Source organism: Abramis brama, assembly GCF_963993115.1.
Source record: "Abramis brama genome assembly, chromosome: 18".
NCBI classification, from domain to species: domain Eukaryota; kingdom Metazoa; phylum Chordata; class Actinopteri; order Cypriniformes; family Leuciscidae; genus Abramis; species Abramis brama.
This window is the reverse complement of record NC_139980.1, coordinates 3504003-3523437: the sequence shown is the minus strand read 5'-3', so window position 1 is coordinate 3523437 and position 19435 is coordinate 3504003. Positions and strand designations below refer to the sequence as shown.

At 37.6% G+C, this 19435-nt stretch overlaps 1 protein-coding gene across 1 annotated transcript; it reads left to right on the top strand.

The window, feature by feature from the left end:
- The first annotated feature begins 511 nt into the window (after positions 1 to 511).
- Positions 512 to 19227, top strand: mei4 (meiosis-specific, MEI4 homolog). Its single transcript, XM_084090130.1, has 5 exons — positions 512 to 602; positions 1554 to 1793; positions 3053 to 3546; positions 16172 to 16303; positions 18965 to 19227. Exons 1-5 carry the CDS (start codon positions 572 to 574, stop codon positions 19187 to 19189), a joined length of 1122 nt encoding a protein of 373 aa, XP_083946256.1. The 5' UTR covers positions 512 to 571; the 3' UTR covers positions 19190 to 19227.
- Positions 19228 to 19435: the final 208 nt, after the last annotated feature.

Sequence of the window (19435 nt, the reverse complement as noted above, 5' to 3'; positions counted from 1 at the left end):
TATCCACGGTTTTGAATGAACGTTTAGTAATCCTCACCAGTCTAAAGACAGTTAAACAGGGGAAACAGCGCCGTCTAGTCATAGATTTCTGCATAACAACACATGACAACTGTTCTCCCTTTTCTCACACATGGTCATGCTTTGAGTAGTCTAGCAGTTTAGGCCTGAATTGTTTACTAAAAGTTTGTAGGTTTAGTTTAAACCCCACAGCGCTGAACATCTGCTCTGACTGCCCAGAAAATAAATGGGTACTGTTGCTGGACAATACTTTACCTGAATAATGACACTGACAAACTACTGCCACTGAACTAGACACAATAAAGAGTTAAAAATATGCTTCGAGCTAACGTGCCTGACCAATTATTTGGCCGCATTCTACATTTGTATGAATATGCATTCGAGTGGGCGTGGTTATTCTGTTTAGCGTTGACTGCTAGCACTCGTCAATTAGCAGCGATTTATCAATGGATTTTCTAGGAAATTACTTTTAATCGACGTTTATGTGACATTTATTAAAATGAGTATACATAATGTAAGCGTCTCAGATTGACATCCTAATATTTGGAGAATAATGGAGGAGAAAGCTGCCTCATGTCGTCAAGGTAACGTTAATATCCCCCCAGATTGTAAATTAATCACGATGTAAGCTAACGATATAATTCTATCAAAGGCTGACAACGCTTACAAAAACATACTGTGGCAGCACAGTACCAAGACAAACCTGCTATGAAGTTTTTTAAATGATTATTAGATGACTTAGGCTAGTATTAGTCAAATCAAAAAGCATGTTGCTGCAAACCATCTAACGTCAACGTTACTGATCTATATAACTGTAAATTCTCGATCATCGTTCCCATCCCCACATCTGTTCAATCAAATGGGAAACCTAAAATTGTTCTAATGGGTTAACTTATAGTCATTCATTTTCGACTGTCAGACAGTATTTCGAGTGTAAGTTAGACATGGTCTGATTGCAGATGTGCCGATGATCCCTCAGTGCTTTGACATTTGTGTGGAAACAGTTCATCATAGTTTTTTAGCCTGTAATAAATGGACTGCCTGGGGTCCAATCCTCAACGATGTCTGAAAAAAAGTCCCTTTTCACATATTCTGCACTATTTTACACCATTTTGTAAGGTAGTGCAAGCAGTGTGTCCATGCTGAAAAAAAGTAGTTTTTTTCTTTTCTTTTTTGGGTAAATATTTAAGCCTAATACCTAATTGTTGAATGAAAAAAAAAAAAAAAAAATGTGTGTGTCTGTGTACTTGATGATTTTTGTTAAAATAACAAAAGTTCAATATGTATCCGTGGACATAGGGGTGGAGCTCCAGCTCCATCAGTGTTGTTGTATTTGTTGTCTTTATGAGTTATGAGTGCATTCGATTACCTGCATTTGTTAAGGAACAAAAGCAGATTCAGTAAATCTCACAGCAGTGAAAGTTTTTTTTTTTTTTTTTTTTTTGAGTGTGTGTTGCTTGTGTCTAGTGTGGATCATGTGATGTTAGAAGTGGACTAGTTCTTTCTTAAGGTGAACTGTTGCATTATCTCTGTAGGAGCGGTGAGCTGGTACATAAGAGTCTCCAGACTGGCTGTGGCCGTGGCTGTTATTAAGTCCAGACCATCAGGAGGAGCCAGACAGTTCGCTGAATCTCTGGCTGATCGACTCCGACTGCAGGATGAATGCTGGAGGTCTAAAGCTCAAGGTCTTCATGACGATCTGCTGCATCTCAGACAAGAGCTGCTGCTCACGCGCTTAATGTTCAAGACGAGGAGCAACACTGAGCCAGGACAAGGTAAGGTTTCATATCCACCTGTTTAATAAGACCTGGAAAATACATGGAGATTAATAAAATCTTTTTAAAAAATTGGATATTCCTATAATGAATAGCATATTCCCTAAAATATATTTAGTACAACATTTTGTTGCGACTTATTTTATACTGCAACTTAGTGTTGTCACGATACTGGAATTTCCAACTTCGATACGATACCTTGAAAAATATCGATATTCGATATTCTAGAAAACTGACATGTACTGCCATTCAGATATTTTTATCTCATCATTTTTTGATAATTTTGGTAATTTTATTGCAAGAGTTTGCACACAGCACAGGGTGGCTTTATTTAAATCTTTGAACTAAATTTACAAAAAAAGACAAGTAAAAAGCCAGTAATAAAATGAGAACAAATAAACAAATTGCAAACAACAGAACAGCACAAACAATTTTCTCTTTGTCTTTTGTTTTTTGATTAACATGACAGACAGCAGCAGGTTTATTAGGCTGCTGTTCTTTTAAAGGGATGGTTCGGAGTAAAATCAACCTAGTAGGGTCCTATGCACCATGACATCAAGCCAAACACCCCCCCAGAAGCCTTTTTTCCCTTGGTTGAACATTTAACTCTAAAAAAGTTAGAGCTTATTTAGAGATATCAGCCGAATGGCTTAGTGCAGGCGCTAATGGCTCCAAATTTGTATCTCGTAAATTACCCCACTAATAATGCCCGGAATGGTACCAAACTTCTACAGTAGTACAAATAGGTTCTGTACTCATAAAACGAGGCGTTGGAAAGTTTGTTAGTACATCAGGAGTTTATTTAAATAACACTTGCCTGACGGCTCATGCTACCAATAACCCGGACATCGACGTCACTTCACTGAGCTGAGAAAAGCATGTAAAAGTCCTGACAGAAAGCGATGCATAAGAATGTAGTGTAACGACGCCCAGTTCTAGGAGTGCACTAATATTTTGTTGGTAGTACCAGTTTATAACAATTATTAGTTAACACTAAGTTGTCAACACTTCGGAAAAAAATTATAATTCGTTGTTATACTACATCCTTATACATATAGTGTACATATATTGCACATACGTGTTCCCATATAAATGAGTATCAAGGTATTCAAGGATTGAGTTACAACAGATTTTTAGTTCCCAGCATGCTTTGCTTCTGACCGTTAAAGGAGAGTAAATGTTAAAATTAAGTGTTATTTAATGTTTTACTCAATATTAATATATATGATATGCTGATATGCTGTGTTTTGTTTTCACAGGTCATGAGATTGCCAAAGTACTCTCTCAGGATGACCCGCAGCAGTTAAAGGGTGACTCTGGCTGTGACACTGATAACAGCTCCCAGACACATATTAACATTGCTAAGGGACCATGTTTGCCTCCAACCCCTCCAAACAGTCAGAACTTTCCCCTCCAGGATAGGCAGTGGCGCCAGGACAACAGGCTGTTAAAACACATGCAGTTCCTACAGTGCCTGAGTGGCTTGCGCAGAGTTTGTGAGTCTTCTCTGTGTCGTGATGGTGACGTGGTCTGGGATTCAGTGGTGCAGCTGCTGGATTCAGTGGTGGAGGTTTTCAGACAGGCACATGTTGGACAGCCTCTACTTCACCCAGAGCAGCTGCATCATGCCACACAGGTGGTGGCACAGATCCTGGGAACTCGTAATGGGTGTTCAGTGCAACATTTTAGCAAAGTGGAAAATCTGCTGAAGGAGATGATCAGCCTACTACTAACCAACCAGCAACTCAATGCGGTAAGAGAGAGGCTTGTGTATTGTGGGTAAAGTCAGTTGCAGACCAGATGAGAAGAGGGTTAGGTCAATATTTTTGTCAACTGGCACAGGGAGACAATGGGGCTCTAGTCATTAGGCAATATGCCAGGCTAAGTAGAACTGGATGTCAATCTGCATAAATATGGTACACAGCAAAATCCCCAGTGTTAAATTAACACTGCTCAGTGTTTATATAATCCACACTCACTCAGTGTTATTAGTAATACTGAAACAGAAGTTGAAGTTAATGAGATAATTAAGTGATTAACTGAGTGATGATTGAGCATTATTGAAGACACCTAATGTTAACAAGCAGAATCATTGAAGAAAATCACATATTTCACATATGTCACCATTATGGTGATCAGTGTTTGCTTTAGTTGGGCTCTTGACCGTTATGTTTTTAACTTTAGATTTAGTTTGGCTGCTGTAATTGAGTTATAACTGTCAGATGAACAAAGAGAAAATGTGATCTGGTGGTGTCGGTTTTAACATAATAATTTTTTACCCGAATCACTGATCTCATTTAGAGCCTGATCTCTGAGTTAGATTTACTTTATTGATTAGGCAGCACTGGCCTTGTACAGTATAATAATTTTAGCATTTTAGGAAGTTATTCTGATAAAAAAATAAAAAAAAACTTCAAAAATAAAACTCTCATTCAGACACACACAGAATCAAGAATCAGTGTATGAATCTCAGCAAAGGTGATAAACAGTAGGGCTGGGTATTGACACAAATTTCACAATTCGATTCGATTTCGATTCACAAGCTTACAATTCGATTCGATTACGATTACGATTCGATTCGATTCAATTCAATATCGATTATTTTGGATATCAGGTATACATTGCAAATTTTCTCAAGGAAAACAAATCTCTTAACTATTATTGTAAACTATGGGAGTCAGTTGTAGCCTATAGGCTTCATTAGCCTACTATAATATTGAAGGTAAAAATTAACATTTGTATACAAACACTTAAAATACACTTTTATTTATTTTTAAATGGTGACTGTCATAAAAAACTTTCCAGATTTATTCAAACATGCATTAAATATTGAAGAACATAAAAAATTATAATGAATATGTAATATGGTGCATATATTTAACAAAATGCTCCTATCTAGAGTTAATTTTTCTAGCTGACTGACGAGTTTATGGTCACTGGATATGTTTTTTCTGAGGTAAATGTGACGTTACATGACATTGTTTACTAACGTCTTTCCACGGTTGAAACACTGATTGAGCGATTCCATGTGACATGATACGGACTTCAATAAGTTGTACTCTATCTTTTAACACACTTTCAGAAGCTCATTCATGTTTATTTCGCGCTGTAACTGGTGTTATTAAGGCGGAAGAGGAGAGCATGTGCGCTCCGCGCTGCTGCTTCTCAAAGCTGAGCTGCGCCAGAGGGATCTCACGCAACAGCGCCAAAACGGTAATTATGTTTTTGAATTTCGTAAGAAAATGGGCGTAATTTGAAATCTGAGACTTCGTTTCATATCAGTAATAACAAAGCACAAAGATTATTGTGATTTATTGGATGGGATGCGCGCAACAATGTTCCATTCATTCATCAACTGAAAACAGGATGACTAATCGATTCATGGGATTTAAGAATCGATATCGTTTCGTAAAAATGAGAATCGATTAAAATCGAGAAATCAATATTTTTTACCCAGCCCTAATAAACAGCATACTCAGATAAACAGATCAACTCTGAACATTAGAAAACAAGCAACTAAAAAGTCACATAAAAACAGCAGAAATTAAAGCTGCAAGCAGCATTTATCGGGGTTCAAGCATTTAAGGCCTTTAAGGCCTTTAAGCTCACAAGCATCAAAAGACATTAAGTTTTATTTAGCAAGCATTTAACAACTGTCATCATAGATGAAAAAGTCAATTTACAGCCAATACAGGCAGTTTACCATAGGAAATATATGGTTTTAAAGCGTTTTTACAGTTATAGTACCTTTTTGCCTGAGTCTTCTTACAGTCTTGCCTGATCTCCACCACTTTTATTAGTAGTACTCAAAGTGTGCCCATATATATGTTTCAAATTTGTTGTAAATATGTAATTTTGATAAGGAGTTTAGACAATTATATTCAGTGGCGTAACGAGCCAACACTTGGGCCCTTAAGTAGGATTATCAAGGCAATTGATGATATTGATGACGCAATGTCTGCAAGTAGGCTACCATGAATAGGGCAGGATATGATCATACACAGCATATAAGAGATGAGATGACTAACAAAATCAGGAGGAGCCTCACCAAAAACAAAAAAAACAAAAAAAACATGGTGTCAGCGCACGATAACACATTGTTAGGCCTAGGTCCAAATACATAAAAAAGATGCTCTCTTACATTATAGCGGGATTTTCCGGGCTTACCTATGTGCAACTGCAAAGTTGTCGATTAGATCAGGATTGTGCGCATGGGCATTCTCAATTGACCCTTCGCAGGGAGTTTGAATGACAGGTGATCTGACTAATCATAATCCGCCATTTTGTCCAACAAAGCAGTCAGGAGAGTTAGTAGATTAACATTGGAGGATTTCAATTTGAAAAACAAAGTGTACTGACGTCTTAGCACTTTAAAACAACATTCCTTATATGTTCATTTATGTTTATTTTAATGCTATAAATTAACTAGAAGGAAGAGATGATCGGTTCACGAGCAGCTTTAACTGAGCCTCGAGTCTACAGCGATCTGTCAGACACATTAAAGAGTCACAAAACGGTATTTATTGTTTAAATGTCTCTAAAAAATTACTACATTTGAAAGGTGAGACTTTGTTTCATATCAAAAGTACTTGTCTGTCAGCGCGCAGTCTCCTCTCTGATCCGCAATGTATTTTTCACTGCGTGAGAACTTGGTGTGGTGTGAGAGTGGCGTCGCTTGTCAGACATAGCAACAGTAACTAAAGTGGGCGGGTCTTTGCAAACGGTCATTGACAGTATAGAGCTGGTAAGTCCCGCCCCTTCCGCTAACCCCACTGGACCTCTAGGTTGAAAAATCGTCAATGCAAGTGAATGTGAGAAAATAATTATTTTCTGGTCTCGTTTGAATTTTGCCATGAATGTGAGCATATGTTGTCTGTGAATTTTTAATATAATTTTTCGTGTGAAGAATGCTACAATTTAGCGGGTAGAAGTTTGATACGGTTAGACTTTGTGTGAGAGCACTTTGTGGACTACAACTAGTTTTTACATCAGACGGGAATCTGAAGAAAGAACAGCCCATTTGGTTTGAATGGTGACATTTGGGTACAAAACACACAGGCATCTCGATCTGTCTCCATAGATTATCGCAGCATTAGCACCGTGATTTGACAAGTGGAAGGAAAAATGTGTTATCGGGTGACGTCACATAGGCGACATGTAGTCTTTCTCATTATGTCTTTTCCACAACTGCTAGCCAAAGAATCATACAATATACTGTCAAACTCGTAACATGAAAAATTATATAAAAAATTCACAGACAACTTATGTTCACATTCATGGCACAATTCAAACTGGACCGGAAAAGAATTATTTTCTCACATTCACTTGCATTGACGATTTTTCAACCTAGAGGTCCAGTGGGGTTTTACGGATGGGCGGGACTTACTAGCTCTATGGACAGGGATTCGTCAGTCCCAATTCAAAACAAATTTCATCACAATCCATCAATTGTTCGTTTCAAACATGTGAGAGCGTCAAAATGATCCATGGGTGAAATTGATTGGATTTAATTTTTTTTCAGTCAATAAGCATCCTACTGTTTACTATGGTAATTTATTTATTTTATTATTTTTAAATAAGTGTATAAATAAGAGTTTAAATAAGACCATTTTTGAAGGATGAACAAAAAAAATGTGTTGGTCATCACATTAAAAATAACATTTATATATGATAGTTTTGAAGTGCTGGAAAAAGATGTGTAGCCCAACAGTTAGTACTTGTAAGTGTTTGACTATTTCTGTCACATTATGGTTACAGTTACTACATTAAATCCATGGTGAATGTCGCTGATTTGTGGTCTGAAAGCCCAGTGTTTCTCCTGGTTTCCACATCAGCGCTGTTTGATCTGATATCTATGGTTTATAACAGAGAACTCTGCGCCGAATCGGAATGTTTCTCACTGGATCTCGCAGCGATTATGTTATTAATTCTGAAGCGAATTCAATGGATTTCTTCACTGGATCTCCAGAGTCTGGATCTCCTAGTAACAGTGTCGCGTGATCGAGATCGGCCCGCGACTGGCAAGTTCGGGCTGCTGCGCTCATAGGCTGCGCCATAGATATCATATATAAACGCGTTTATATATTATATCTATGGGCTGCGCTGTCTATTATTGATTCGAACTAATAAACGGTCTGTGAAGCATAAAGGAGTAAGTTAGCGCATTTTCGTTCCGCTTTCATTTTGTTTGGATTCGCTGCTCGGCAACGTTGTGGTCGCGCCAGCGCGACCTAAATAAATATTTGGTCGCACCGGCAGGAAAAATGGTCGCAAAATGCGACCAATTGGTCGCAGTCTGGAGCCCACCATTTACAGTCATAATATAGCATAGTGCCATTGTGAAATCACAAAAGCTGTGATTCAGTTAAATAAATATATCCTCTGTTTTTTGTTTGTTTGTTTTTTTCACAGAGAAGACGCTTCAATCACATGAGTGCAGATTAGCCTACATGTTAAAATTACCTCAGCTCCGTCCACAGTAAACGCTGCTCCAAGCAAACTCAGTCTCTGCAGTGCTGTTTGTTTAGGTTTCCAATAACGTGCAAATATGGGAACGCAAGTCGGACGCAGTTTGTGTTTCATAGTTGCACTGTTATCATTTGTGGAGCACATCTGGGTTTCTCAAACTGCTGTTCATCGCAATTTCAAAATAAAAGTTTAAACATTGCGATTTCAAAATATAAGTTTAAACTCTTGCTCTGAGTTTGCATGTTTTGATGTGCACATGTTCTCGTTCAAGAAATTACAGTGACTGTAACATTTCTATCGTACAGAAGTGGCCAAATATTAAAGGTTAAGTTGACATTTGAATTAATTGTTTGGACAATATTAAACAAGGATTTGATAATGCCAGGCTTAGTGTGACAACAACCAGGCCGCTGGCGCCCTCTGCAGGCATTTGTTATTTATGTACATAAGTTATGTTTATATTAGTTTATTTAATTTATTTTACAAGGGTATATTTTAACAGTGTTCTTCAATAAAACCAATATAATTACTTACTTTGATACTTTACTTGAACCAATTATTGTTGCTTGTTATTATATATTTGTATTTTAAGTCATTTTAAAGGCTGTTAACTTGAATCTATTTTTTACCACAATTTTTTTTATCCGATTACTTGAATAGAATACTCGATTACTAAAATAATCGATAGCTACAGCCCTATCATAATAAAAAAGATTGCTTTTTAAAGCATTTGTTTGTTTCCCAATACTGAAAGCTAATGAAAAGGTAATGTGCAATCCTGCTGCTCCCTCAAGTGGACAAAAGTGGTATTATAGCTTGCATTTTACAATTGAAGTGTTTGAATGAATGAGTGAATAAATGGGAATTTGGTTTTTCAATTATATCTCGGTAACCAGAACGCGAAAAATTCTGAATCTCAGAGCATAGATAGTGCTCGAGGAGCCCTCGACGGAGGCCCACGGAGGCCCGCGACAACACGTTTCGATCAAGAGCCTGGAGAGGACCTTACCATCAAAATTTGAACGTGCAACGACTTTCCGTTTTTGAGTTATTAGTGAATTTGTATTCGGGGGCGTGGCTTAAATGCCCGTTTTACTTTCGTTTCATTTCATTCATTTACTTTCGTCCATTTCAATATCTCAGTGTGACACAATTGTCAAGTAATACTCCAATAGATGAGTTTTGACAAAATATGATTTAAAATGTTAAAATAATGATTTTATAAAGTCTAAATATGAATTATATGACAATATTAGGGAGCAGTATGATGAAATGGCAGCAGGGGGCAGTAAAATACCACTTATTGGCTTAATGACATGTTATATAATTTTTAACTTTTTAACTGTTATAGAGGCAAATTTTGTCTGATCTGTCTGAAATTTTTCATGCTTATTAAGAGTCATGAACATTATTATATGAGAATTATATGAACATAGATAGGAATAGGAATTTTTCCTAGGAAAAGACCATTCACAGCCAATACAGGCAATTTACCATAGGAAATATATGGTTTTAAAGCGTTTTAACAGTTATAGCGCCACCTTTGGTCCGATCTCCATACAAATTTCCAGGCTTCTTTAGCATGTTACGACAAATATGCGCATCAATTTTTGTGAAGTTCTGTGTTTTCGTTTAGGATTTATAGGCTTTTGAGTGCATTTTGCCACGCCCATTTTCTTTATGACCCAATATACCCATGCGAAAAATGCAAAAGTTCGACTTTTTTTTTATAATTATTGATCTAGAGAGTCCATAGAATTGTCTTAGACTCGTTTGGTTCCGATCGGGCGAAAAACCAGGGACTAGTTCGCAAAAGTAGGTTTTTAACATAATTACGAATATTTAATTAACGGTTTGATTGACAGCAATGGTTCTTGAGGCAAAGTTGTTCTCCATGAGAAGGTCTATCAAATGATATGCATATTGTGTGGATATTTGTAACACCACGTGATTACGGAGCTGTAAAACTCGTTAGCGCCAACTAGTGGCCGATTTCTTTCAAAATTCTTACAGACCTCTAGGGCCATGAGTCGAACATGCCCACCGAGTTTTGTTCCGATCAGCCTCCGTTAACCTTGTCTAATAGGTGCTCAAATTTCATTGGCCGATGGCGGCCATGTTTTTTGAGATACGCCAATGTCCTCATAGACATACAAGGCACCTTGGACCAAGACACTGCATACCAATTTTCAAGTCAATCGGACTAACGGTCAGGTCGTCATAGCCCTTTTCATGTTTTTTTCATGTTATAACGCCACCTAGAGTTTAATCGTCACGATTTTTTTACTGTGACCCAAGATTGAACTCCTACACATGTGGACCGAGTTTGGTGAAGATACCTCATTTACATCTTGAGTTATAGCCCTTTTAGTAAAATAGGCTCCTCCCACAACATTAGTTTTGCGCCCCCTAGCGACTGTGAATCGAAATTTCAACTTTTTTTCGATAATTATTGATATTCAGACTCCAGAGAACATTTCTGCACTGGTTTGCTTCCGATCGGACGAAAAACCTAGGACTAGTTCGCAAAAGTAGGTTTTTGACAAAATTCAAAATGGCGGAAAAATTTGCATACCGGAAATGAAATCGGAGATATACGTTTTGTTCTTGAGGGTTCCAGCTTTCCAATGATATAAGACACTTGAGTCTACGACATATGGTCTAGGAGTTATGAGCAGTTTCGCGCTTTTGGTCGCTATAGCGCCACCTATGGGCCAATCGAGGTCATAATTTGATAACCTCTCCTCGATTTTTGTACTACCATTTGGCAAAGTTTCAAGGTTCCAGGTCTTACGGTTTGGGCTGCACGGTGCGTTTTACGGCAGAAGAAAAATAATAAAAATCAGCACAATTACAATAGGGTTTCAGCACTTCGTGCTTGAACCCCTAATAAAATAAAATAGTAAGAATAAAGAAAATTAACAAGAAAATTAACCTCAAGCAATGCATGATGGGAGCCATGAATGAGTTTTGAAGTTAATGCACCCAGAATGCACTGCACCATGCTTTATAATTGGCAACATTGTTGAGATTCACAGGCTGATTCTTGATGTCTGTGTCTAAATGAAAAAAAAAGAAGAGAAAAAAACACTTTTGGTTTCAGAACAACTTTAAGAAATCCATTGGATTACATTGAAAATGCTAAAAAGTATGCAAGAACAGTGCTGTTATAATCAATGAAGTAAACCTAAATCAGATATTAGGCTCTAAATGAGTTCAGTGATTCAGGTCAAAAATGATTGTTAAAACACAACCAACACCATCAGATCACTTTTTCTCTTTGTTCATCTGGCTGTTATAACTGAATTACTGCAGCCAAACTAAATCTAAAGTTAAAATTTTAAGGGTCAAGAGCCCAACTAAAGCAAACACAGATCTTCATAATGGTGACTTACAATTTGTGATTTTTCTCCTTCAGTGACTCTGCTTGTTAACATTAGGTGTCTTCAATAATGCTCAATCATCACTCAATTAATCACTTAATTATCTCATTGACTTTAACACTGCTTCAGTGTTACTTATAACACTCTACGTGTGGATTATATAAACAGTGTCAATTTAACACTGGGGATTTTGCAGTGTAAGCAATTTGGTTCTTTCTCATTAGTGGGACCAACCATTAAATGACCCATCTCCCTCTGGCATTACAATGAATGTACATATGTTAAATATGATCTATTTTTCCATATTCTATTTTTTTATATCATCGCTGTTGGGCGGAAGCATCGTATCTCCATATTTCGTTTATTTCTCCACATAAATCATTACTTTTGGTCACCCTCTATGTCTGTCTGTAAAAGTATTAAAAAGAGCTTGTGACTAAACCTTGTAACTCCATTGGACCCTCAAACTGTTCAGTGAAACCGCATAACTCCACCCCATCTCAATCTTGAATGAGGTGCCGCACACATTTTGGACCATCTCTGCTTGTTTGCAGTGCCAGGGTGAATAAAGAACTTGTTCTTTGAATAATGGTGCATTCAAGTCACGTCGTAAATATTGTATTTACGAGTTGAATGCACATGAACGGCACCACAAAGTCATACATTTAAATGGGAAGCACAGGATTTTCACTGAACCCCGAGTTTGGGGCGTTTCAGTAAGAAACATGGTGGAATACCACAATACTTACAGGTATATAGCAGTGACATTGTCAGGCTTTTTATTGACAACAGCAAAAGCTAATTATCTGCACAAAATATAGTATTCAGATAATGAACCTATCAACCTAATTAACACGGGAGAAGCACATTCAGTTAATCAACTCAATTAGCATCAGGTGTATGCAGCAGACTTACCTCTGTTCTATGACAGTTTTCCAGCATTCGGCCCCCGCTCAATTGCAGCCATGTTTGAACTCGAACTCTATCCATCTGATGATGAATCATTTCTTTCCACCGATCCTCCGCCGTACAAAATAATTTTTCTACTCCCATGAATATTTCCTGTCTGTCTATCGAATTATCTCATCATCCAGACGTTAACTTTACTAACTATCTGCTGTCTGGTCTTGAACATGGGTTAAAATTATCTGTGACAATCTTCAATCCGCTCTTTCAGAACCAGACGTAGAAGATAATTTAATCAAAAAAAGAAGTCGAATCAGGATTCATGATTGGACCTTTCGACAAATGATGTTTTATAAACAAAGTTCGGGAGGAGCACGATCAGATAATCAATCCAATCTACTTGTCATCAAACAATTACGTCTACCCTAATCAGCATGACAAGACGTATATATATATCCACTCTGTCAACTCACCTAACATTCCTTGACAGTTTTCCAGCATCCCTCCACCACCCCGACTCCTCACTCTTGGCTCTTTCTTCACAGCCAGGAATACGGGGGGAGTACTCTGGGTTCGGGCCAAATACCGAGCCCGGAGCCCTCTCCTCGGACAGCACGCCAAATACGCATTTATTCTATCTGACTTATTTGTAAGTGTGAACTCGTGAACTCCCCTTTTGAAATCTTTCGCATCAGCCCTATTGGAGTGGCTATTAGAAAGTTCTCAGGGAAAAAAAACACCTCATAATCGATCTGTCATCTCCAAGTTCCCAAGCATAAATAGCATTATCTCTCTTGAAGAATTTTCTCTTCAATACCACAACGTTGATCAAGCAATTTCAAGGATAAAAAAAACGTAGGTTGCGGCGCCTGACTTGCTAAAATCGACATTGCTTATAGCTGTATGTTTGATTTTGTCTAATTATCATGCAATCCTTTACATCATTCATTTGCTTGATGATTTCCTAATTATCTATTATTATTATTACACTTTTTATTTCATTCACGCAAACAGGAGACGAGAAACACATGCTCATGCAAATTTTGCTGTGTTACAAAGTTCATGTTTGGTGAACTCTGCCAGTGCATAGTTTTACATTTTAGATGAATTACATGTTGTATTATAAAAATAAATGCTATGACCGTTGCAGTGTCCGACTGTCCGTAGAAATTTTCTGTGCTCAAAGTCTAGTTTGACCGTGGATTTACAGGAACGGGAGAGCGGTGCCGTTGACCTAGAAAATGTTTGTGTGTGACAGCGTTCATAGTCCTTTAGAAATCTAATATTGGAGCATTGCTTAATTTACTGCATCGGTCGTAGCAGCATTGAAATTTGCTCCATAACAGTGTGTTAAATGTGACAGTATAGTGCCAAACAGCAACTATGGCAGCTTTGTGATGATGGACATTCAAATTCAGGGGAATTTCTTTGGACACACATTCAGTAGGCCTGGCCTTCGGTATAAGACTGGAGCCCAGTGGCGTAGCCACGAGGGGGCCTGGGTGGGCCTAGGCCCCCTCATTTACATGTCCGGCCCCCTCAGATTTCTGATTGCTTAAAATAAAATAATAAAAATAAGAAATTGTTGATGTGTTAGTCTAATTGATAGATTGACCAATCAAAATACTGCGCGGTAAAATGCGGCTGTTTTCAAACTTGATTTGACGTGTTGTGTGTAACCTATGCTGTCATCTTCGCGTGAGAGCTCATGCGGTGAATGTCAGCGTTGTGCAAAGTACAATATTACGCACGAAAAGATGAGCGAGAAGGAGAAAATAAGTCATCTACATCTGAGCTTGCTTCAGCTTACTACAAGACGACAGCGAGTGAAGCGGCTAGGAGACAGAAACGCACATAATTTCATCACAGGAATAGCGGTGAGACTTCGACTCAGATCGGCACAATGCGCAATGACTTGTTTGCAATTGATGAACCGCCTTTACAACCAGTGATGACCACATTTCCTGTATAGCCTATATCTGTTGTAGGCTATATGAAGAGTTTGGTTTCAAAATGCGATAAATTGTGATTATTTTGAGAAATAGGCTAATGTGTTTTCTTTACCAAGAGAGTGGAAAGATGAAAACCACTATTTTTTTGTTTCAAACTTTCACACATATTTAGGTTATAATAACATAAAAATTTAAAATCCATATTTTGATTTTAAAATATTATAAAATATAATAAAGGATTAGTTTCCCCTCAAAATGCAATAAATTCATGACACTTTTTTCCCCAAAATGAAATAAAAATTATTTTTCATATTTTAACTGTTGAAATACAACAAAGTAAGTTGATCCACATATGACAGCCTCTGAACTTGGTCAATACTAATCTTATATAGGAATTTACAGGCACTGGACTAAAAATAGCCGACATTAAATCACCATCGCTAAGAAATACCTCCTGAACTTTTTTTTTTTTTTACGGCGATCAGCTGTAAAATGGCATGGTCCTGCTTGGTTTTCGTTGACTTTGAGTAAAACAATTGAAAGTTTTTCAAAAGATCCCCTGGGGTCAAAATGTCAGCGTGACAGAAGTTTGATGCTGTCGTGTGAGAACAAGCAACAGTCGAGATTTTTCCTCCTCCCTCGTGCCTCATCTTCTTAATCTCCTCAAATAGCCTAAATTATTAGATTTCGATGGCTTTTTCTTCCCCACCGCAGAAACCACCATAGGGTCACCAGTGCCGTCAAAATTATATTATTATGTATTTTATTTAATTTTTTGTGGATCACAAAGTAGAAGGAAAACTAGGAAGTTGCCCCCTCATTTTAAGATTGCCCCCCCCCCCAAAATAAAATTCTGGCTACGCCCCTGCTGGAGCCTATTAGTATCAAAAGTTTTGCACAGTTTTTCCAGCAGCTTTTTCATGATCCTAAACCTAATTTTAATTCCCATATAATATGAATCATAATCAGTTATTCCAGTCTGTTTATTTCATTATTAATGGGATTTTTTTCTGTCATGTTCTGGAGGTGTGTTCTGGGTCTGTATCATCTAGAGCAGGGGTAGGCAATGTCGGTCCTAGGGGCTGTTTACACACTGTTTTGTTTTCAACAAAAAACGTAAAACTTTTTATGCGTTTTAGCCGTTCATTTACACGACAACAGCGTTTTGGGTGCCTGAAAACGCAAACTTTTGAAAACGGGTTTCAAAGTGCAATTTTTGAAAACGGTCTCCATGTAAACAACAAAAACGTGAATCTCTGAAGACGATAATGTCATGCACATGCGCATTACGTATTCAGTCTGTAGTGTTTCATCGCCATCTAATGGCCTGGCAGCAGAATACAGCATTTTTAGTCGTTTTCGAGGATCGTCGTCCGTTTTCGCGCTGTCGTCTGTACTGGGAAAACTCAAAGGAAAAACTTTGTTTTAAGCATATTGTTGTCGTGTAAACGTACCCCTAGAGAGCCACTGTCCTGCAGAGTTTAGCTCCAATCCCTTATCAAACACACCTGAACAAGCTAATCAGTGTCTTCAGGATTACTAAGGCTACAGGCATGTGAGTTCCAGTGTTGGAGCTGAACTCTGCAGGACAGTGGCTCACTAGGATTGGGTGATACCCCTGATCTAGAGAGAGACAGATCAGTCTGATGTGGTCTCATTCTGCTGTTAGTTCTCAGTCCATGAAGTGCTGTCAGAGTGTCTGCTGGCTCTGGGAGGAAGTTGTGTCCTGAGAACTCCATTTATTCAACTCCTGATGTCTGAGATCCTTCAGCTAGCACAGCAGCTATGTGAAACCTGTGAGGTAAGTTACACCACACTACACATATAGATATCAAAACATTCTTCCTATTTAGGGACTTGTTTGTTAGTGGAAAAGTTTAGTGTTTTAATTTAATGCATTTTTCTAATGAAACTGAAATCAGTAAGTTACAGTATTGACCGTATTACTGAAGCACCTTAAAATATATTAATGACAATATTTTAAAACAAAATTGTATGTACAGTAGGTAGTCAACCAGAATGCCTATTACGGCCGCGCTGGCTGGCGGGGCAAAGTCACCGCGGCAAAAATAAACCAGTCGCATTTAAAAGTTGTTTGCGAAATGACCGCCAGGTGGCGCAAAGGGACATTTCGCAAAACAGTTGCAATTGCCGCATTTTGAAACGTAAGTGGGGCTAATATCAATTAACAGTAGCCTAAGGATGTAATACTACAACTATGGTAATTTCCAAATAAGCCTACAACAAACATGAAAAATAAAAAAAAGAGCTATTGACATTTGCTGTACAATAATGAAACAACCTAATATTTGGTGCAGTTGAAACTGCATGTTATAGTAATCATTTTATTATTAAATAAAGAAAGAAAATTTGGTTAATGTTGTTTAAACAAACGATACATAGACTATTATTTGAACGAACAGCTATCAACGAATAGATAGGCTATTTGTTTATATGTATATTTTTTGTTCTAAAGTTTGTCCTATTCTGTTTTGTTTGTTTATATTTCATATTGTAGACGTCGGTGGGCAACAGAAGCCTATTCATCGGGTGAGCAGTACGATAACAAAAAAATAAAAAATACAAAAGACCATCATAGGCCTATCTCGCAGTCTGTGTAAATAAATTAGATGCAATGACGCTGCTTATTTTTACTATTCTATTCAGGAATGATACGAATGAAGAGTGCTTTTCTCTCGTGTGAGCGTGCACACACTGACTGCTGAACAACCGAACTTCTGGGCTTTAGTAAATTCGTGGTTGAGTGGTAGAACTTAAGTTTCAATGATTTAGATGACACAGGTTCAAATCCCGAACAAACAAGGGCTGCTGTATTTTATTTATTTTTTATTAATGCAAAGAGATTTATTTTTTATTAATGCAAAGAGATTTGTCTAGTTCTAAAACTGTTACACTATATAGTTTTTTTGTTGTTGCTTATATTTATAAAATAAAATGACCACCATGCATTTCCATTTCACACTAAGGAACAAATAGTATCCAACAGAATGACTGAATTTACATTTGTATAATAATTCCAATCATAATTTCAAAAGCAGTTCTGTTACAAACAGAAAAAAAAAGGGAAAAAAAACTTTATGGGGTTGCTACGGTGGCTGAGAAGTGCAAAACAAACCACAATTCTGAAATCCAAACAACAAATTTATAAACGTAATGGAAAGACTAAAAACAAATTAACAAGTTAGAAAACACAATAACAATTCCGAAAACAAAATAACAAATCACAATACACAACGACAAATCTGAAAACACAATAGCAAGTCAGAAAACACAACGACAATTCAGACAAAACTGAAAATACTGACCGCTGATTGGACGAGACATCTGTCAATCAAGACATGCAGAAAGTACTGCAGCAGGAGAAAGTCGATTTGCGTGTGCATGTGTAAATATTAGAGCTGTATCGTCTACGATAATAATAGTTTTTTTTAATAATGTGCAGGCTTCGAGCTGACATTATTGAGTATGTCACTCACTTTGCAAAAAACAAACAAAAACACGATTAGAATGCAGTTATAATGCCCCTAAAATTCCAGATATAGGGGCAATGCCCCTGCATGAGCTTTTGTCTTATATAATATGGCATATTTAAGCACACAAGCAAGAGTGCTGTTTTTTGCACATTTTGTGATAGCCTATTAATTTAATACAGATCAATAATCAAAAAATGTAAATATTGTGAATTACAATTTGTCAACAATGTAAGTTTGTTTTCTCTATTTCACCAACGAAAATAATTCCAAACTAAGGAATTATTAATTAAATTAATTAGATGATAAACAAAGGTTGCAAACATAATAATTTCATATTTACCATTACCCAGTATAAATCAATATCAATTAAGACAAATAAATTGTAACATACTCCCCCCCCCCACAACCCACCCCCCACCACCCCACCACCCCGCCCCCCCCCCCCCCCCCCCCCAGGGACGTGCACACCAAGCATGCACATATTAATCCATCTCTTCCAAGAAAAACACCTTCAATCTTTCCTATCCTTCCACATCTGCCGTGGCATCTTATCCTCTCCTATGAAGACGACATCTCCCACCTTCAGTGCCTCTGCCGCGGTGTTTACACAATGGTGAGCGGATCTTAGATTCATCAAGTAGTCCCTGCGCCAACCGGTCCAAAATCCATTCAACAACCTCTGACTATATTTCCATCTTTTTCCACTTTCATACAATGCTCTGTGTCTCTGAATCTGCTGTGCAGTCAATCTCGTCTTTTAACCATCTCGATCTCAGGTCTGAGGAGTTGGTCGTCCATTTCCGCAGATCCATTCCTGCAGCAGACAAGATTGCCTACAATTTTTTCCATCATTATGTGACCATAAACCTGTATATTAATCTGGCTTTATAAACAATGATGCTCACATTCATGTGCATGTGCATACTGTATATAATGGCTCAATAATGTTAGGGTTTTGTCTCGTGCAGAGGTCCAGAGAGGAGCTGCAGCATCCGATGGACTGGATCCACTATCAGAATTCCTTCTATGTGTTCTGGCTGCTGGAACAACTTGCACAGGACACTAATTGTAATGTAAATCAGGAGCTTCTGATCGACCTGGAAACTAAAGCGTTCACTCTCGCAGATGAGTTTCCCCTGTTCTCTCTGTATATGTGGCGGATCTGTGGTCTCTTCAGGGTGGGACACCAGTGAACCAACATGGGCTGCTGTCATTCCAAATCTTTGCTTCTTTTTAAGAGCTCACTTTACATGAACTGCCTTGTCTTAAAACAATATGAATTAACTGTTTATTAATAAATAATAAAAAATTTGTTTTGCTTTTTGGAAGTTTAGTGTTGATGAATGCTTGATTATAAATCATCTATAGAAGGGGTGTCAAACTCCTGAAGAGTTTAGCTCCAACCCTAATTAAACTCACAATTTCCAGGCAGGTGTTTT

Excerpts from the sequence above, each read along its gene's own strand:
- mei4 (XM_084090130.1), top strand. The coding sequence starts at position 572 with ATGGAGGAGAAAGCTGCCTCATGTCGTCAAG. Across the intron at positions 603-1,553 it reads AGCTGCCTCATGTCGTCAAG|GAGCGGTGAGCTGGTACATA; the intron begins GTAACGTTAATA and ends TTATCTCTGTAG. Across the intron at positions 16,304-18,964 it reads AGCTATGTGAAACCTGTGAG|AGGTCCAGAGAGGAGCTGCA; the intron begins GTAAGTTACACC and ends TGTCTCGTGCAG.